The sequence below is a fragment of the Mauremys reevesii genome, linkage group 13 (assembly GCF_016161935.1).
Source record: "Mauremys reevesii isolate NIE-2019 linkage group 13, ASM1616193v1, whole genome shotgun sequence".
Classification (NCBI taxonomy): Eukaryota; Metazoa; Chordata; order Testudines; family Geoemydidae; genus Mauremys; species Mauremys reevesii.
The window spans coordinates 45603517-45625719 of NC_052635.1; the positions used below are offsets into that span (position 1 = coordinate 45603517).

Below are 22203 nucleotides of genomic sequence, written 5' to 3' on the forward strand. Positions count from 1 at the left end.
CGCCACCCGGTATAACACGAATTTGGATATAATGCAGTAAAGCAGTGCTCCGGGGGGAGGGGTTGTGCGCTACGGTGAATCAAAGCAAGTTCAATATAACACGGTTTCACCTATAATGCAGTAAGATTTTTTGGCTCCCAAGGACAGCATTATATCGAGGTAGAGGTGTAGCTACATGGGGAACAAAAATTGGATTATAGAGGGCTCTTCAGTCTAGCAGAAAAAAGTATAACAAAATCCAATGGCTGAATGTTGAAGCTAGTCAAATTCAAACTGTAAATAAGGCATAAATCTTTAACAGTGAGAGTAATTAACCAATGGAACAACTTACTATGAGTTGTAATGAATTATCCGTCAATGGAAACTTCAAAATCAAGACTGGATGTTTTTCTAAAAGATCTGCTGTAGCTCAAATGGGAATTAATTCAAGGAAGCCCTATGGTTTGAATTATACAGGAGGTCAGCCAAAAGGATCACAGTAATCCCTTCTTTTCTTGTCTTTGTAATCTACAAATCAGAATTGAAACCGTATTGCAGAATGGCATTGGGGGCACCTAATTTCTGTGAGTACTCCTATGGCACTAAGTATAGGTGGCATCCTGGCTAATTGTAACTCTGTTAACTACATTCTGCCTATGTGAGGTTCTGTAGTTGAAACACCAGCAATTTTTTCTTCAGTTGCTGTTCTAAACAGCCACGTACTGTTGTTGTGACTTACTCCAGTCTTTCAATTTCTGTTCTTTGTTACCTCTTCTGAATAGCTCCAGTACCTATTTCTGTTGCTGGTAAGAGGTTTCTTGACAGTGTGAAACTGATATACAGTTTCATTATTGTTGTCAGGATTCTGAATAGCAACAGTGAAACTAACCATAGTCTTGTCACCTTGACTCCACTTAAATTGGGAATGCCAGCAGCAGCAGCAGCAGCAAAGGCGCTTAGAACTGTCTGTCTTTGCAGACTCAGGTCTGGTCTACACTAGCTGGGGATCAATCTAAGTTGTGCAACTTCAGCAACATGAGTAACATAGCTGAAGTCAACGTACTTAGATCTACTCACTGCGGTGTCTTCACTGCGGTGAGTTGACTGCTGACGCTCCCCCATCGACTCCACCTGCTCCTCTCGCTCCGGTGGAGCACCGGAGTCGACGGGAGAACGCTTAGCTATACTGGACACGATAAATCGACCCCCGCTGGATCGATCGCTGCCCGTCGATCCAGCGGATAATATAGACAAGTCCTCAGGAAGGCAGTACTGCATCAGTTCTCATTTGGAAGATTCTCTTTGCAACTTCAAGGATTACACTTGATTTTTCTTAAGAACATCTTAAATTCTACAGAAATGGATAGCTTCATCACTCCTTCACACACCCACAGGGGAAAATTTCCTACACCCCATTGGTGAGAGGATCAAGTCCTGCATTTATTTATAGTGTATTTCACCAGTAGATTACTATTAATGACATTTTTTTAGGTGATAATGAAAGCTAATCCAAAATATCACAAATTTGCTGTTAATCTGAGGCATTTTCATTGAAAGGACCCAATTTGTTTTGAATTAGTATGCCATACTAGGGCAGCATTTTTTTTTAACTGATTTGGTTAACTGTACATGAGAAGGAACATCTCCTGTTCACAAAGTTGGCCTTGCAGGAGCCTTGTTTACTGCACCTGTGACTATTTTGATTCCTGTAAATAACCACCTCTGAAGGAATCCAACAGAGCTGGATAGCTGAGAACTACATAAGGATTTTATTAAGTTATGTATGTTGTGTTTAAATTGTTAGACAGTACTGAAAATAGCCTTGGCGCTGTGGGAGGCTTAGATGACCTTGACTGATCTTACCTGATCTGCTTATAGCTTGCTTACCTTGTCTAGATTCTGTAGTATTTGGGTTATGGTGATCCTGTGGCGTGCAGATGTTTTGTTTGTATAACCTCTTGTTAGTGGTCAAGCAGCTGAGAGATGTTATCCTCTGTTCAAATTGGTAACAGATTATCATAAATATCTTTGTCCTTCACAATATTCAAACTTGCTAAAGATTGCTCATAAAAGAAATAGACTGGGAAATGTGTTAGATACAATGCAAAGGCAAAATATTTTTCATCTACTTTAAGTTCTCCCAGGCAAGTTGGAACAATAAAATAGACTAGAATATCTTTTCATTCTCTAGTTTATTTCAACAGTGCTTTACAAGTAAGAAGTTAAATACTGGTAGCACAGTGACTGTGCAAGCAAGCTGTTGCTATTGTTTTATCAACAATAGCTGGCGCAGAGCAATGGGTATTAGAACATGCTCTATTGAGAATGAATGGTGCTGGGAACTCAGGTGTTATCTTTCATTTATTTTGCACCTTTCATCCCATAGGTTCCCAAAGCAGTTTGCATACAAGTGTGTAATCCCTTTAAACTAACCTTAGGAAATTCTGCTTGACTGGAGCGGATAATCTTTTCTGACAAGTGAATAAAATAGTCTTTGTTTTTTCATTATTATTATAGTCACCATGGTACAGGTAGGTGAATAGGTTTTGTGCTTGGACTACTAAATTTTCATGATAGTTTTCCAGAGCTGCTTTAAATAACTTCAGAGTGGAACACACAAGCTATAGAACACAACAGAGCAACAGTTTGGGGGCAAGATATGAAGACTATTAAGTTCAAAGTGCTGATTTGAGGAGATTGAGGTAGATTTAAAAATAACTGCCCCATTTGCTGGAGCAGGAAACTATACTTTGGATCGTCTCTCTAAGTGGTCGGGACTAGAGCCAGCCAGAGGATGACAATTGTGTCCACAAAATGGAATTGTGTTGAAATGTCCATTTTTCTTATCGAAAAGATCAGATTTTCAGTTTGGGCATCTCTCTCTCATCAGAAATTACCAGAAAGCCCTGGACCTTAGAAATCTTAGAAAACTGATAGGCTTCTGATAATGAAAATACATTTAGTCAAAAATGTTCCAACCAGTTCTTGTTAGGACCACTTTTGTGCATTATCTGGAAAATGGCATGTGGCAGCCCAGCTCCCCTAGCACAATTCTGGGGCATTTTTTTTTCAGTACTGGCCCAGAGAAGATTGTTTCTCCATCAGTTAGTACTAGAGTGGGACAACATTTTTCATCCAAATCCCTTTTTGTCAAAAAAAATGCCAATTTTTTCATTTAATTTCAAAAAATTTTCAATATTTTGGATCACCAAAATTTACAAAACTCAGTATTTTGCTTAGTCTCCTGTTCACATATTGAACAAATGTGACCTTGCTTAGCTTTTGGCATCTGATGGAATATGTTCATTTCCTACTCTTTTATTTAAAGTGCTGTGCATTCTAACTTCTACCTGAGCAGTCAGCAAAAGTTAGAAAGGGTTGTTGAATGATCCCCTAAGGGATAATGTTTCTAATAGTACTTCCTTCTCTAATCCTATAGTGTATTGCAACACTGGGAGGTGCCTCCATCTTTGGGTTTTATTTGAATCCACAACCTTCACGCCTAGAGATAAGAATGTAACCAATGAGTAACATTTAAATGTATAGGAAACCATAACATATCAGATTTAGTTACAAGGATACAACAAGTGGCCCAGTTATAATCTTATTGTGTATGCTTTTTAAAAAGAGAAAGAGGAGAAAATTGCATTACTCTTCAATTATTCCATTGAAATTAATGGAACATCAAGACATATCTTTTTATGTTGAATAGCACAACAACTGCTGTTCTGCTGGATATATGATTCTTCCTCTGTCATCAAGGGCACAGCACTTAAATAGTTAAATGTGGACCAAAAAAATGAAGGATTTTCCATCTATATGCTTAGAAATAAGTTACATTGACTACAAGTAACCATCTGCATGTGAGTATGGTTCTAGTCTAAAAAGTCTCTCTATTGGGGGGAAAAAAACACAACCCACTGTGGTTCCATGTTTGTTTAATTAATTTTTACTTTGAATTTCACACTTTACCACAAAGAAGACTGGTTGGTTCTCCAATTACTAGCCCTAGAAATTTAACAATGAGACAGTCAAGTTAGATTCTATCATTCTTGTGTATCAGTTCCAGTAATAAAAATTCTGCCAAAATTGTTCCCATGTGTTCCTGTGCAACTCCACTATCTTCAAAGTAAGCCTTCAGTTACACTTGTGCAACCCCATATTAATCAATGGGGTTTCACGGGATTGTCTTCACTGTGTTTGCATGAGGAATCAAACCTAGTTCCCCCCCTCTCCTTGTGTTTGCTCTGCAATGCAAATAAAAGTAAATCTTTAAAAACAACTGGTCACCAGAGTAAGCCGATGAGTTTAAAAAAAAAGGCGTTTTAAAATAGTTCGTTGTTCAGAGTACAATTGCACTTGAAGGGCGTGAGTCTGTAAGATGCTGAGAGCTCTCAACGTTCACTTAGCTAGTGGGATCTTTGCAGGATGTAATATTTGAGTTAGCAGCTTATAATTTAACTCGGTACCTTCAATGACATAAGACCATAATAGACACTAGACTTCCTTTGTTTCCTTCACTCTCCTACATGCAGTGCTTCATTTGAAAACACAACGCTGGTTTGCCATCTACCTAGAACAATAGCATATTTAAGCCCACCAAGGTTTAAGATGTCAACTAGAAATTCCTTTTATTGAATGCAAACCAGTATCCTTAAGATGAAGAATCCAGGTCCTTACTAGCAGTAAAAGATGCTCATTGGGGCAAAGATGGCATTGAAGTGGGTAATATTTAACATATAGTAATGGCAACTAAGAGAATTACTAATGGGAAGATATCAAACACTACATACACAAGAATGAAGACCTCCAAATGTATAATGGGTGGGTTCCATTAAGGAATATCAGATCTTCTGTTTTCCCCTGCTTTGTTTTGCACGTTCCACTTTCATTTTTATTTGGAGGGCGAAACATCAACACAGCTTCTATGTGCATTCTGCTGGCAAATTAGACCCTTAGGCTGTCAATAGTGTATGTATCCCTAGAGTCCAGTTTGAGTGCACTTCACTTCTAAAAGGATGGCAAAAGGAGAAATATTGACAGCACAGGAATAACTTATAAAAATTTATTCTCTTCCAAATCATTCAGGAGAATGTGATAAGAAAATTTATCTAGCAAAGATTATACAATTTGGACTGTGAACACTTTCAAGAACTGTGCTTTAATTCAACATTTTGTATCTGCTTTCTGTTGTTCTCTATACTTGCAGCTATAGTAATACCACTTTAAAGATGGTTACTGTTAAATGCTTGCATGGTGAACTCTGTGTTTGTTCAAGATGCCCCTCAATCTTTGAACATTAATGGAAATACTGCCATGGTACCTGGTTTATTATAAACTGCATTTCACTCATTTGTTTTACTTAGGAGTTTAAAGAGAAATTCTACATACTGCTATCAACAGGTCACATTTGTGATCCTCTCTTCACAGCTAATTATTTCTGACCTGATTCTGCATGTAGCTGTTTCAGTACATCAGGGCATTGTCACTAACTAGAACTATGCTTGAATTTCACATAGCTCTCTGTTGGCCAACTAATTCCTGAAAATAATTTAGCATTATACCAGATTATAATCCCCTTTTGTTTTGTACTTTAACAGACATTAAGGAAATTGGGTCATTCTTTTGCTGTTGCTAAATATTTGACAGCCTGGTGTACTGTCTTATCAACAAGTTTCTCTGGGGAAGATACTTGACGTTCCCAGCTGTGTTGACACAGTATAAGTACCCTAGTTAAAATCTGCCGCTTAATAAGGCAGACATTAGAAAGACAGTGTAACATAATTGAACTTGTTAAATGTTTTCCTTATGCAGAGGATAAAACAGTGGGAATGTGGTCTGACAGCAAAAACATTAATGAAAATTAAGCAAGAAAATGGATTATTTGAAATGTTTTAAGTTGTAACCTGCTTTCTTGGGTTGCTCTTTTTCAGTAAATGAATTCACAGTCATCAGAAAAAAATTCAAGTGCCCATACTGCAGTTTCTCAGCTATGCATCAGTGTATCCTGAAGAGACACATGCGATCCCATACAGGAGAAAGACCCTATCCTTGTGAAATCTGTGGGAAAAAATTCACACGCAGGGAGCACATGAAACGGCACACCTTGGTAAGTAGGAGCATTTGAAGTAGTTGGAAAACAGAAAGATGGTTTGTTGTGATTAAGGAGAAAAGGAATTTCACCTGACTTAAATTTGTGTTCTGTTTTTCCCCTGGTGCTCTTTTGAGTCTTTTATGGAATGCAGAAGATCTCTCTCCGGTTTTCTTCGCCTTTAAAAGTCCCAGTGTCTTGCTTATTGTTCCTCTGGAGTTATTCAACAACGGGTCCTCCAACTCAGCCAGAGGAGTTGCTGAAGAACAATTTGAAGTGGCCTGTTTAGTGCTCCTGGCCCCAAGGTGAGGGACTGAGCTGGAATCTCAAACCTCACTTCCTAGTGCACTAAACTACTTTTTAATGCAACATAGACTGCTGTGGAGGACCTATTAGGCTTTGGTGCTTCAAGCCACAAGAGGCAATGTTATCTTTAGGATCGTTGGCCTAAAGGCTGAATAATTAGGAACAAATTTTTTTGAAGTAATACACCACCCAGTAAAAGCAAGGAAATTCTGTTCCCCGACTACCGCTATCCTGTTGCACTTAATTATCATTTAATACATAATTTCATTAAAGATTGCTTGCTGTTCAGAGAGCTGCTAGAACAGGGATCAGCAACCATTGGCACGCGACTCACGGGGGAAGCACCCTGGTGGGCCAGGCCGGTTTGTTTACCTGCCACGTCCATAGGTTCGGCCAATTGCAGCTCCCTCTAGCAGCGGTTCACTGCTCCAAGCCAATGGGGGCTGCGGGAAGCCGTGGCCAGCACATCCCTTGGCCTGCGCCGCTTCCCGCAGCCCCCATTGGCCTGGAGCAGCGAACCACAGCCAGTGGGAGCTGCGATCGGCCGAACCTGCGGACGCAGCAGGTAAACAAACTGGCCCGGCCCTGGCGAGCCGCGTGCCAAAGGTTGCCGATCCCCGTGTTAGAAGGTCAATGTGTGCTGTTGTAACTTGCTGGCTTGTCTCAACTGCAGTGTTGTTATAAACACACGACATTGTGTGTGCGTTTTTTTGTCAAATTTCCTTCTGAGGTGGTAGTATTTTCCCTTCCATGCATTTGTTAGCATCATTTCTATAGACTTGCACTTGACAGGCCTTCACCTTGATGGTGTGGGGTGATATTGTGGGATAGTACAGATGACATGAAGTCCTATCTGGTGATAGTGAAATTAGATATCATTGTAGCAAATACTGTTGTTCATACTCACTAACTACTTTTTCAAAACCTTAATATCCTGGCAATTTCTATTTATTATAATAAATTCAGTACCCACAAACTAGAAGTGCTAGAATCTAACACTTGCCAAGTTTATTTTTTATTTTATTTTTAAGCAGAATGTTTGGGCTAGAATTTGACACAAAGGAATCTAAAACTAACTCACATTTTTCTCCAACAACAAACCCTTGAAACAGTTTTAGTTTAAAAAGAACAAATTTTATGTCAACTTCTAGCACAATCGTTTCAACAGCCAAGACCAGCACTGTCCCTCTCCCCCTTAAATGAGGTCTGTAGCACAAACACCAGTTTCAGCTTTAATTTTAGGATGATAGCGGCTTCATAGTAATACTTTCTCATACATCAACTGGTTTGTAACACTGTGGGAGAGAGAGGGAAAAAGAGTGCTGGGCAGATAAATCACTGAAAAAAATTATTAGAGCCTGTTCAATAACTTGTTTGTTTTTACCTTTTATCACCTTTTTAATTTTTAATTTGCAAATAGATAGAACTACTAGAGAATTCAATGGAATGTCTTGTCTTCAGAAACAACAGTTCTTGATTGTGGGCTATAAGCCTGACTAAAATCTTCCAGGCTAAGAAAGACCCTTACCTTAATGGGTTTTGACAGCTAGGAGCTGGAGACAGCTTTTCCTTTTGGATGATGTAGATTCCATGTGAAGTACATGTAAATTAAGGTATCACAAAAGATTAAAGATAAATTTAGACTGATTTATGTTTTACTGGTTATAATTCAAACAACAGATATCCACAAAGGAGTCCTCTCTCCTGTCACCAAGTTTTGAAAAGGTGATTTAAAATGATCGTTTAAATTAAATATAACACATTTGAATATCCTGAAATATCCTGCAAGGTTTTTTACCTGTTGTAATGGATAGTTTTAAACAAGTTAAATGTAGCATATTTTTATTTTCTCTTGCACAGGAAGCAAACTACATTGTCTTTCAGAAGTGAAATTGAGGTAGTTTTGTACAAATCCATCTTAGATCGCCATTTTTGCTATAAGGAAGAACCATTCAGGTCACTACCCTGGTGTACTGAAATGGAGTTAAAATGATTTTAGTATATACATGGAAAGGTGTATCAGACATCTCTGTGAGATCTATAACTTTTCTTCATGTGCAGTTGAGCCTGTCCCTCGGAATCCAGTTATGGCTTGTTGTTTTGAAAGTGCCAACTGAGTGTGCAGATTTGTAGGGCAAGGAGTAAAGTCCTGAAAAAGTGTCACATTGGAATAAAAATACATTACTACTTATGTTATCAAAGTTATTCCAAAGAATTTATCAGTTTAGTTATAAATCAGTTAAAGGTTGGGTTAACAATCATAGAAATGTTGGGCTGCAAGGGACCTCGAGAGATCAAGTCCAGCCTGAGGCAGGACCAAGTAAACTTAGACCATCCCTGCCAGGTGTCTGTCCAACCTCTTCTTAAAAGCCTCCAATGAAGGGGATTCCACAACCTCCCTTCGAAGCCTATTCCATAATTTAACTACATTTATAGTTAGGAAGTTTAGCCTAATATCTAACCTAAATCTCCCTTACTACAGATTAAACGGTTTACTTCTTGTCATACCTTCAGTGGACATGGAGAACAGTTGATCACTGTCCTCTTTAGAACAACCCTTAACGTACTTGAAGATTATCAGGTTCCCCCTCAGTCTTCTTGTCTCACGACTAAACATGTCCAGTTTTTCTAACCTTTCATCATAGGTCAGGTTTTCTAAACCTTTTATTATTTTTGTTGCTCTCCTCTGAAGTCTCTCCAGTTTATCCTCCTCTTCCCTGAGGTGTGGTGCCCCGAACTGGACAGTGAAAATCACAATTAAAATAAATTAAAAATCATGATTGGTTCTGGGTTCAGACCATTGTTCCTTCTATGAAGAGGCAATAGGTAGGTGCACTTTGCTTTTTTAATGTTACAATATGGACCTATCAGGTATACTGAGAAAAATCTCCATAGAAGAACCCACTGACTGAATATTTTCACAAAAGTGGGAGCCCTACAGGGGAGGATCATGTATAAGACTCAAGAAAATGGACAGTTTTATGTTCATCAGATTTTTTTTTCCAGTTAGCACAGCATCCCTTTGGACAGGCTACTAGTTCAATCAGTATCTTGATCTTCACTTACAGGGAGGTGTTGTGGGTTGTGTGAATTGAATATGGCTAGGGAAACCCATGGGATCTTGTGCCTTGTGCTTATTTGTCTTGTAACTTTATTTTCCTGGTATGTCAGACGTTTGTGCTTCTTAGTGCCAGTTTGCAGGTAGAACTGTGGAGATGAATGTTGATGTGCATCAAATGCAGACTGCACCTGTTATAAAAATAACTTCCAGACATACATCTCAGAGTAAAAAGTTGAAGTAGAGAAAAGGAAATGTGTTTAAACCACCAAAGCCTTTGCTTCTTTCAGTTCCTCAATCAATGTGCAAGGTTTAAAGGGCCTGGGTTAGCTTATGTTTATCCCAATTTTTTGTTTTAAAAATTTAGGGGAAAAAAAAAGTTTTTACATAACCTCAGCTCTGTAGAAATGTTTCTATGCTGTATCTTTTTAAAATCCAGAGCAAGTTTTTAAACAAATAAGATTTTCCATGCATTCCTTGCTTCTCAGCTACTTTTCCATTGTCTTAGAGCATAAGAAGCTGAAAGTGAAATTAACTAGAAACAGAAATAACAGATATATTTTCATTGTCCAGGTTGAGAGAAATACAAACTATGTGAACAGCACAGATTCTAGTTTTAGTAATGTGTGCAATGTTAACATAGGTAAGGACATTCATTTTTAAAAATATGGTTTTAAATCAGATATTGTCTCTTTAAAACACTGTCTATAAAAAGTTAGTTTTACCAGTGTGATTTCTATCTAGTTAAATCAGCAGCTGTGCTTCTGAAAAACACACACATGACCTCAGAAGGCAAATTACTCTCTGATATTTCCTTTCTATTTGATTTACAGATGTGTACTGAGAAATACATACTCTAAATAAGGTTCATTTATTTTATTTTTAAATGATCATTTACTTTGGAGGGCTTAGATGTAATAGCAAAAGTAACCAGTGGATAATGTGGTATCAGTTAACATTACATCATCACTCGCTTTCCTTGAGGTTGCAATGCACATTGTGTATCCAAAAATGGATGCCCACCTTGGAAGGAAAATGTGAAGTTCTATAATCAAATATTTTTAAACGGCTTCAGCAAAAAGTATTGATCTGCTGCTGTTTGCTGTTGGGGTTTTTGTTTGGTTGTTTTTCCCTTTGAGTTGTCCCTGTGTTTGCTAAAATTTTCTGACCCCTGCTAGTTGCAGTGTCCATAGTCACCAGAAATTACTTAAATCTAGTGGCTTTGTGAATGAAAAAATAACAGCTTCCCTTGTTGCTGAGCACCCAACTCCTGGTAGAAGCTAGAGCTTTTTAAAAATATAAACTGACGTTTTTAGTGTAGATATTACATTGTGAATGCAGCTTGTTTGGTTCACACGTGCATTCTGAAACAATGTTCAGTTCCTTTTTCTGGGAAGAGTTGTGTGTAGTCAGCTGGTAGGCAGTTGTCTGTCTACAGCAGATGCCAGTGTCCTGTCTTAGCTTGCCAAATGGAGGTGTTTATATACAGGGTGGCAGTTAGCCCATACCACTTAAACCAGAATGATCAAGGGGCTTATGTTATCAGTTGCTATGGTATCTAAAACCCTGCCATTTTTTCCTTCCTTCCATGAGTATGTGGCCATTCGGATGAGTGCCCAGCCATCTGGCCTTGGGACCAACTGCTCCCTGAGATGTCCCTTTATTTTAATTTCCTTTGGGCGTTAGTCTTCTGGTGTTCAGTAGGTACATCCAAGCAGTCGGCTCTCTCCCCTGCAGACACAAAGGTTTCAAGGTCTGTTGTTAGTTTTGCCATTGCAGACACCTTGTCATACCAGCTGGTTCCCTGGATCTTTTTAGTTCTGTGGGGGAAAAAATTTCTTTTTCATACTAGGATTTGGTGTAGTTGCAGCCAGGGCAGTTATTCCCCCTTTGAAATATTGGTGAATATCCTTATTATAATATATGGAGCTATAACTATCTCATAGAATTGGAAGGGACCTTGAAAAGTCACCAAGTCCAGCCCCCTGCCTTCACTGGCAGGACTAAGTACTGATTTTTGCCACAGGTCCCTAAGTGGCCCCCTCAAGGATTGAACTCACAACCCTGGGTTTAGCAGGCCAATGCTCAAACCACTGAGCTATCCCTCCCTCCAATATCATTTATCAAATACAATAAGAATAGGGTCTGTCTCTCAGGAAAGTGGTCATTTTCAAATACTGAAGACAAACAGCATTTGTTTTAGAAAGTACATCTTTTGAGTTAACTGGGGAAATGGAAATAGTACGTTTTGATGGCAAAATCCATTAGGGTGGGTCACTTTGAGTATTCCAGTTGGACTATCTCATGTAGAAAAGGAGGGGGGGGAAAGAAGAAGAATCGTTTAAAAGTTTGGGCTGCTGGTCAGTTTCCTGTTTGAAGTTATGGTTCATTTTTGGTGCATATTGTGTCACTTCTGACTCTTGCAGTCTTGGCCCCAAGGACCTCACCTCATCTACCTATTTTGCCCTCTCCTGAGACGGTGTTGATGTTTTAATTCCTGAAAATCTTTTCAGTAACACAGACTGGCATACATGGATGCAGCATAAATTATTTTGAATGGCTTTTAAGATCCCTTCTTTAGCATGGGTTTACTATCCAACTTTAAAAAAAAAAAGTTTGCTTCATATACGTATGGTAATAAATACAATAGTATTTCAAATAGTTTTCAAGAACCCATCTTGAAAAATATTTCAGAGCATGGAATAACGTGTGATTCGATAGGAGGAAGAATGCACCGGCTTTGGTGAACTCAGTGTTGATCAAAGCAGAAGCATGACTAATGTCTTGTCTACATTACGGGGAGAGATCAATCTAAGTTACGCAACTTCAGCTACATGACTAACGTAGCTGAAGATGACTAACTTAGATCTACTTACTGCGAGGTCCACACTATGCGATGTCGATGGGAAAGTGATCAGCGGTCATCGAACCCCCGGTAAGTGTAGACAAGCCCTAACTTTTCTTTAGCAGTATGTTGAGTGGGTGAAGTTGATCAGTTTCTTCTCTCTCCAGATACCTTTAGTTCAGCTTCGTAACCAATAAGGAAATTGAATATCCTAGCTGTAAGCAATCCAATTACCTATGCTCAGAATAGGAACATAGGAATTGCCATAGAACAACAGGTTTGGTGATCAGATCCAGGAAATGTAGATCTTCTGTGACTCAGTTAATAATGTGCTTAATTGGCCGCCTTTCTGAGTAAAAACCATTTTTTTATGTTGATGAGCCCAAATGCCTTTGGGAGCAAGGAGGTGGAGCCAGCACCATGAGAACTGCTAGCAGACAATTAGAAAGTGGTCCATGGTCCTCAGCCAACTTTTTCTCAAGGGGTCTCAACTTCCCAAGGTGTGATTATGCTTGTCCTTGCTACAAGTTTTTGGGCCACTGTGTCCCCCTTTTAGTAGCTACATCTTATATGCAACTCTGTCAAGAGCACACACAGTATATGGGCAGTTCCTCCCCATGTCTCCATGCTCTCTTCTGATTGAGTTACTGTGCTTCTGACCTCTCTGTTTGCTCACTTTAAACTTCTTTTCTGTCTGTTTCTGTTTTATACTCCTCCTGTTACTCCCATTCCTCCTTTTTCCTGTCCATTTTTATTAGTTTTTGCTCTCTTGGTTTTTTCTCTCCCTTCCCCTTGTTCCCATTGCCTATTCCATCAGTGACCAGAAAGCTACACGCTGCTTGTGATGGAGGTGAATATTGGCTGCTTTCATGTGACCGAGACGCCTGTTCTCACAACCGAGCCGTGTGTTGCGAGGGGCGACACACACAGATTGGACCAGCAAGCTGCTTTCTGAGCCTGCACTCCCCACCCATGAGCTGTATCTCTTGGCAGCTTTGTGAGGGCCCATCACAGGGCCAGAAAGGCTGCCCACTTCTTTACCCCTAGCAACATGTTTGCAGGGAGAAATTGGTCCTGCTTTAATTGCTCCATTGCTCCTCTCATATGCACCTTACCCAAGTCGAGAAACCTAACATAATCCATAAGTGTTGCTAAACAGAATGACTACAGTCTGTTCAAACAACCTAAGTCTGAGACTAGGAGTATTGTGTTCTTGACACTCCCAGCTGCCTTGAACTTTGAGAAACAGAAATCATCAGAGAGCTTAGTGCCCTCTGGAGTGGAGTGCTTGACTGTGAGGAAGTGTTGCTCTTAGATATAAAGTTTCGAGAGAATTTTTTGTTGAGTCTGGCGTTACGTTCCCACAGTTTGTGTCTGCTCAAATGCCTTAGTGGTGGGGGTCAGCTGCATTACAGTGGATGAGAATTATTCAGGAAACCCCTTTTCTTTGAGCTGAGACAGGAAATTACATATATTTGGGGATTCAGACCTAGTCACAGTTCTCAATCCTGCTAGCACAGCTAGCATCATCTCCTGAAGGCAGCAAGAGTGTGGGCAGTTCACCCCCTCTTGCATGCATTTAGCCATGATACCAGCTGTGCTGGTTACAGACAGTTCATTTAGAAAGCACCGAAAGAAGAAAAAAGTCTGTTATGTACACTTGATTTGTGCTACAAGAATTCTTACTTTTACCTAAAATTAGTTGATTTCCAGCTGCCTGTTTTTAGTAATTATTTATGTCGCCTGGGGACCCCAAACAGGTTGTTATAGTGCCTGGGTCCCTAACCAGAATTGGGGCCATGCTGTTTTAGCTGTTTCACAAATATGTAATGAGAGGCTGTGTCCCTTCCCCAGAGAGCTTACAGTTGAAGCAAACAGAGCAGATGAAGGGTGGGAGAAAGGAAATAGGTAGTATCCCCATTTTGCAGATGGGAAATTTAGGCACAAGGATGAAGTGAATTGTCTGAGCTCACCCAGGCAGTCGGCAGCAGATTTGGGAATTCAACCCAGATCTGAATCCCAGAGCAGTGCCTCAGCTACAAGGCTGCCATCTCCCGTTCAAAGTGACTTATTGCACAGCTATATCTTGACTTGTTTATTTTTTTCTCTCTCAATGACATTTTCTATGCGGCACATTTCCTGACTGGTTTCAGATTAATTTCAGATTTAGTCATGCAGAAACTTTGGCTCAAGTTATGCCTGATGAAAGTTGGGCTGCTTTAACATCTGTCCCCGTATCTCCTTTTTGTGTGGAAAAGCCAACTCACCACCTTACTTGAATGTGAGGAAGCATTTGTTCTAAACTCAGACTGTCAGGTCAAAGTCTAGCTATTTAATTTTGGGTTTTTTATCCGTTCCTTACTATAATAACTTTGTGGCATAGCCAGCATAGTTTCAATTGCCTTAAAGCCCTCAAACAGAAAACAGCTTTTCTCTGGTGGACACGATAGGCCCATCAATTCAAAGAAAAGACAGTCACAGTCTATTTGAATGTGGTTCCCAGAGACCTCTTGGCACTGTAACATCTTAACAGAAAGAACCTTTAAAAGCGTGTTTGCGTGTGCCGTATTATTTTTGGTGTGACTCCATTGAAGTAGAGTTCAGTAGCCCTGACCTCACTGATGTGTTCTTTTCTTTAGGAGTGGAGTGTAGCAAATGAGCTTAATGAGTAAATAGGCTCCCTTGCTTTACCTAAAGTGAAAATGCACTAAGGCAGAGATTACATGTATTAGCGTACTTTGGATGGAGCTGTGTTTAAACACACAAACTCTTCAAGTGTTTAGTTCTGGTTATTATACTGAGTAGTTTGGGTCAGTTAGAACAATGTTCTCCCTCTGAATAAATTCTGCAGGTGACTTTTCCACTGCTGCTCGTACTCAGTAACTGTAATAGCTGTGCATAATGCCATGTTCAGACACACAATGCTGTGTGACTCTTTCAAGAAACAGAAACTTTTGTGACAAACCTTCTTCAGCTGTCAGAATAGACATAGATTTTGAAGCTGATGTACATTAGAAGGTGGTTTGGTTTTTTGTTTTGTTTTGGTTTTTTTAGGTGGATACATTGGCTAGGTTTTTATTCTTTAGCCTATGGTGATGGTGATAATGATGGAATACAGACTGCTAAATTGATGCATTACAATATCCTGACACCTGTTGATAAATTACCACCCTTGAGCCTGTCTTCATGGGGAACATTTTTGAAAAACTTAATCAATGTAACTGTGTCAATGCAACTAAAGCAGGATACATCTCTCCCACAGATGCACTGCACCAGTCCAAGACAGGGCTTGCAAAGGCACAACTTAATCTGGTTAATTGCCAAAGTAAACCTCACTTTACTTCAGTGCAGTGCAGCTGCATTAGCAGTTTGCACAGTGTAGCTACACTGACCTGGTTACACCACTGAAAATGTTCTTAAAGTAGACGGTTCCTTTGTCTGACCAATAGCAAACACTGAAATTCTTGTTGTTGTATCTTTGAGACATTTTCTTGGTAGCTTTTAACTAGCATCTGGTGACAGCTATTTTAAGATAGTACGAGACTTTCAGAATGTAGTAGGAATTTTGGGAATGTGTGCACTTTAGTGCCCTGTGGTAAATATAGGCCAATAGAAGCAAGGAGGCTTAGGCTGAAATTACTGGTTTCACCGTCAGGGGTGTTTCAACAAAAGGATTTTCCATTGCATTGTAAAATACCTTCCTACTAATACTGGTAGAAAGATAGTGGGTAAAAGTCATACCTGGGACCCATCATTTCTGTTCCAAATACCAGCCAGTGACAGTTACAGGCTACGCTATTTTTCCCCTTTAAAGCAAAACAGAAAGCATCTCTTCTTTCATGGACCACATTTGCTTCATCTTCCCAGCCTTAATTTTTTTCTATTTTTTCCTTCCCTAGGTTCACAGCAAAGATAAAAAATATGTATGCAAAGTGTGCAACAGAGTGTTCATGTCTGCAGCCAGTGTGGGAATTAAGCATGGTTCCCGCCGCCATGGAGTTTGTGCCGATTGCTCTGGTCGAGGCATAACAGGCCACTTAGATCAGAATGGAGGAGAAGGATCTCCAGATGAATTGTATCCTGGTGAAGGCCAGTACATGGAGGATCCAGATGACATGAAGGTGGAGGGAGATGAAGAGATGGGGGATGATGATGATATAAAATGGAAAGATGATGTAGGAATTTCACAAGATGATGTGATACTAGAAGATGACAAAGAAGATGTCGACTCTCCACAGGAGCAAGAGAACTCTGGAGAGAATGACAAGGATTTTACTTGGATTTCTTAGGGAAACAGGGAAGGTTTTGTTTGTAGGGGGAGGGAGGGAAGACAGAGTGTGCTGGGAAAAACTAAGTAGCCTTGTTGTTGTCCATGTGTGCAAAAGAGTTGTTTGTGTTTTTTTTAAAACAAGCAAGTCCTTTATCTGTACCATTCAGATACTGTATTAGTAAGTGTCACTTTTAGTGGCATCAGTTACACCCCTTCCCCTTCTCCCCCATGGAAAAATATGATTGTCTGTCTTTGTCTCTCTGTGGGAGCAAATCAGATTGCATGCAAGTGACTTAGAGTTTCTGAAGATGTGAGCACTGTGAGGGGGGAGAGACGAGGAGACAGTGTAAAGCATGTTCCTTTTATAAACCTTCCCCACCCTGAATTAAATACCAGGGAGGTTTTGAGTCCCAAACAGTTTTTTTGGTAAGTTTTGTTTGTTCTAAATTCACAGCAGCAGTGGACTTACTTACAGACTAGTATCATGTAAATAAACTGACCTGTGTGTTTGAGGGCTTCTCCATATAACCCAAGCCTTTCACAAAGAATTAATTTAAATATTTAATTTTTTTAATTTATGTCTTTTTCTTTTTCTTTTTTTTTTTATGGAGCCTGTTAGATCAAACAGCAATTCAGGCTGCAGCCTTAAGAGCCCCTTTCATAACATGGGGTCTTAACTCCCAAATAGTCCATCAGGTTAAAGATCATGAAATTACTTGGGCCCACTGGCATCTTAACAGAATCCAGTTTTCCAACCTTTTTTAGTTACGTTATGTGAAATGAGTGTTGGTGTTTCCATAAGATTTCTTTTGCTATAAAAGACGCATGTAGTTTAGTACTCAGTTGCTTGGTTTACATGAAAGTTGTCACCTTTCTCCCTTAGGTGTCAGCTAACTGCCTTTTTCATATTTATGTGCAAATTTTAGTAAATATAAGTCATTTAGCAAAATGAATTACAAATTGTGATAACTAAAGAAACTAGGGGAGAAATCCTGGTTCTGAAGTCAGGATTTCTCCCAACTTATATTATCATTCATCCTTGCCAAGCTAAAACATTCCTACTTAATTTGTAGGTGTAGTCCAGATGTTTAATTGACTACGTAAAATTTCCTTTGTTTCAGCCAGGTTGGTTCCAGGTAAGTAAACCTTCTCTTTTAGAGAACCAGATTTCTCCACTAGAGCGTCTCCTCTTTCTTATACAGTAGAGTTTACATGGGTGTGTTCCAAATAGTTCAGTTCATATTGGCCACTGCTGCCTTCCTATGACAATGTTTAAATAAAAAACTCAATGAAAGTGTCCTATTCATATTAAAAGCTTCTGCTGTACCTTTCCCCTGTATGCTCTTGGTGCTTAAAAACAAACAAAAGGCTGAAGACCTCACTGTTTTCTTGCTATGGAGCAGACTTTTATATAACCTGTATGAATATGGTGATCCTGAAACCTGCCACAAACAAGGCCAAGAGGCAACCAGTTAAATCTAGGAAGCCAAATGATTAAAAGGTGCTATTTCCCCCCAATTGTAGGAAAGGCAATTTCTTGTGGGAAAACGATATAAGTCCTAGCAGTATCATTTTAAAAAATGGAAAGCGTGGTTCTGCCCAGGGAGTCAAATAAAAGCAGATTTTACTGTACAAAATCCCGGTAATCAAATCTGTAGGTTTTTCAAAAATTTGATGCCAGGAATCTCTTTCCAGTGAAGTGTGATAATGCAAGAACCTACCCACCTGGACCTTTAGGCATTGCTGTATTTGAAGGGTCATATCACCATTGTTATGTATTTTATTCCTTTCTCTGCAATTATCTTCAGTTTCTTGACCAAAAAAAAAAAATTCACCAATTTTCCTTTGCATGTTTTCCTCCTCCCCAAATTTTGGGACTCCACTCACAGTGATTTATACTTTCACATTGTGCATAAGCACCAGAATTCTTGCTGTTCAAGTTTGGTACTTTGTCAGTAATTTGGAAAAATGTTTTTCTAAGCCAATCCATGTTCTTAAATCTACTGTTAGCTCGGAGCAAAGCTCTGTGATCACTTGTCTACACTGCTGCTAATATTTAGGATTGAGAAAGTTACCTGATAAAAATGGGCAACCAGATTCTTTATATATTCAAGGAATAGTGGGGGAGAGTCATATAAAACCATTTTTATGAAACTGTAAAAAGCTGTAAAAAGCTGTTTAGCTTGTTGTAAAGCCCTATAACTATGTTTTAAAAAAAAAAAAGCAACCCAATATTTTAAGATTGGACCTTTATATCCCTTTTTCTAAGTGCAAAAGAAATCAGCAGTTGTGTCCACTCTGTGTTGATCATAAAACCAGGCCCTTGTTTCATGAACTTGACTGCTTTCACCTAGCAGATATGCAGGCTGTGGATTTATTGCCATTTATTCTGTAAATATGAAGTTTTTTCCCTAAACTTCCAGCAATCACTTGTTACATGTAGACAAATACATACAGTACTTTAAAGATACCTGTAGCTTGGCTTTTTATATATTAAATCTATTTTAAAATGGAGAAAGGAGAAAAAAAAACCCAAAACCACAAACCTTCAGTTTCTACATTCCACTTTCTGTCCACCCTGACTCCACTATACAAATTCACTATCTTCAGCTAGTATGTTTTAGGGAGAAACAAAAGGTATTGATCCTGAGTTGACCTTTTCCCTTGTCCCTGCCACCCTTTTGGGCAAACTTGATTTTGTATTAATATTTTGGGGTGCTTAGCTTTATTTCGTGTTTTATTTGGAAATATTTTATATTGCCTTTTTCTTTTCCTTTTTTTTTAATGGTGGACAATAAGCCAAATGGCTTTCATAAATGTTTTCTACTCATGCCACTTCTGTGCTCTTCAAACTGAGGATTCAAAAAAAAAAAACCCCACAAAAAGCTAACTTGTTATAATGTTAAAATTATAATATAGCACATGCGTCTATATTACTAATTTACACTAAATAAATCTATATACCAAATAAATCATTCTAATATGTGATGTATACTTTTAAGTGCTTTGGTTTTGATGGAGGTGTGCAGATTTGGAAATTAAAAACCTTTCAGGAATTTCTTTTTAAACTTTCACACCCTATAGGGGAGAGACATGGGATTTTCTTTTTGAAAGACAGTGAGTTTTAAAACAGTGATACTTTCTATCAAATGGAAAGGGAGGCTCTCTATACAACTTTACCAGTTACTTCACTTCTGTGTTATAAACTGAAATCTGAAGCTGCACGGTGTTTACCTGCAGGGATAATCTATGTAACAATTAAAAGAAATCAGATTTGAAAACAGGAAATTAAGCATGGAAAGAGAGCAGCAATGTCCAGGTCCATCCCCAGGCTCAATCCCACAAAGACGTAAGCAAATGCACAACTTTGTGCAGGTGTTTGACTTTCTAAATGTGGGCTGCCAGTTTAGAGTTTGCCAACCATTGCTCACATTTTTCTGTGTCCAGATACTTGTGTAATTTGCTGCCTATATAAATTTCTATCTTTGCTGTTCTGTGTAAAGAAATTCTGCTTAAATGTTGTTCTATCCAACACTAGCTCAAATAACCTTGAGCATCCTCTCTTATATTTCAGGAATGTGTATATTTTACTGAGGTTCCCTTTTTAAATTTCATTTTCTTTAAAAAATAAAATGCAGATTTAGTTTCAGAAAAGAACGCCGTTAAAAATGAAAAATTAAGACATTTGATCTCAGTGGAAATGTGGGTAATTTTTTTTTAAAATGTCTATGTAATGTGTAATCACTGTACCCTGAATCTTTCTTATTCTCATCTTTTTTATATATAAAACGGGGCCAGGACTAAAAAGAGGATTTCAAATGCAGCTTTGCTAATTTCTCCTGCAGTTCAATGATTGAATGCATTTCTTCAGTTTTATATACACTATCTATGCAGCTCAGAATAAATACCTAGAGAATGCTAAATGATGCAGTAGGTTAGACCTTTGTATAATACTGCATTAAAAGCTTTCTTGAACAATACAGGCAACTTAGGTTCTTGACTTCTCCTTCCTGTCAACCTTTTGTTTCTTTCAAAAAGTCTTTTTTAAAAAAATCCTAATTTATATATATTTGAGTATTGTTTCTTTGTATATTAAAGTTTAAGGTCACCATAAAACCTCACAAAGATACAGAATGATTTTTCAGGGAGATGAGAAGGGGGACATGTCTCATGAAGGTTTTCGAAGTGACTGGTTCTTTTTAAAAACAAATAGTGTTTGGACTATCAAAGGAATATTTTCTTATCAAAAGGAAACCTACTTTAGCATTAGGTCCCATGTTATGTTTTGTATCTTGAATTATGCCTTTAAATGTTCTGCAACTCCAAAGTAAAAATCGCATTCAGTTGACTTTTTATATATATGTATGTTTGGGAATTTATTACTTTGGGTTATGTGTCAAACTCTTGTTCCTGATAAAGTTATATATTTTGACTCTCAATTTGCAGTAGAGCGTTGAGTCAGAACACTGCCATCTTTGAATAGGCACCTCTGTGAAAAAGATCCACCTTAATGCTTCCAATTTTGCACATCATCCTTTAAAAAAGAAAAAAAAAACTCCAAGAAAATGCAAAAACTGGAATTTTTTGCAATATTATGAAAGATAATCTTATTTTAGCTCATTCTGTGACATGTGCAACTCTTAAGAAAGCCATACTTAATGGTTCTTTTTATTTTTAGATTCTATATTGTGTTTTGAATTTCTGCCTTTATTAGAATTTCTGCATAGTAAGAGTGCTGTGTGTATGCTTTCATATATATTTATTTTTCAACATGCTTTAAACCTGTCTACAAAAATAAAACTAAAAATAAAAAAATAAAAAAAAAACACCAAGACAGTGTTTGAAGATTGTTGACTATTTTTTTTGCTGGGAATATTCTATATTATACTGACTTTATATTAATTATTATAAACCTGTGTTTGTATTGGAGATGTGTTTAATATTTTGGGGAGGTGGGGAGATTTTAGTAATCAGAAGTCAGTGGGAGAACATGACTGTGTGTTGTACTGATTTTCTGTAAATGTAGTTCAGGTAAATATTACCTTATTTTCTAGTTGATCTCACAGTTTCTTGTCTGCCTAGGCATGCCAAAGGTATGCCTATCGATTATGATTACTTTATGTGATGGGATTAGCTTAGACATACTTGCAAAAATCAATCAGTTTTAATAAATTGGGAAATTGCTGCTAAAACACGTTGTCTTGTTTTTTTCGCACACTGATTGAGACGTGATAGACGTCCAGGAGTCCCATAATATCACTTGAGAGAGTTTGGTTCAGAATCTTGAATGGCCTTTTCCCCCATTAAATTGTCTCCACAGAGACACCCTGTTGTAGCCCACCTGAGCATCAGAACTATTCATTTTGGAATAAGCGGGGACCATGTTAAGTCCAGCTCATGCAGGGAGATTTATAAAGGAGCATGAATCCCTTCTTCCTCAAGCTCCTTTTTTCCTATCAGTGGATCTGGAGTCCGACTGAGCTGCTCTGGCTTGAAGTTTTCTTTAAAATCTTGACATTTTGATGGATATTTTCCTTAGCTTAGATTTTCTTACTAAACTGAAAACCATTTTTCCTTAGGCCTCATTGAAAAATTGTAATAGAAATTCCAGGGGTAACCCAACTCCTCTCCCCGCTGATGTAGGAATATGTTTC

The 22203-nt window shown here is 38.4% G+C and overlaps 1 protein-coding gene across 3 annotated transcripts in view; it reads left to right on the forward strand.

The window, feature by feature from the left end:
• The window catches only part of ZBTB46 (zinc finger and BTB domain containing 46), a 101172-nt gene extending 79431 nt beyond the window's left edge, over positions 1-21741 (forward strand). For 2 of the 3 annotated variants that reach the window (XM_039498159.1, XM_039498160.1), the window contains 2 exons: positions 5913-6088; positions 16179-21741. In XM_039498159.1, coding sequence (XP_039354093.1) covers positions 5913-6088; positions 16179-16568 — 566 coding nt within the window. In that variant the 3' untranslated portion in view covers positions 16569-21741. Of the gene's footprint in view, positions 1-5912; positions 6089-6207; positions 6362-16178 lie in introns of those variants that run through there. The other variant, XM_039498161.1, reaches the window with a different exon arrangement.
• Positions 21742-22203: the final 462 nt, after the last annotated feature.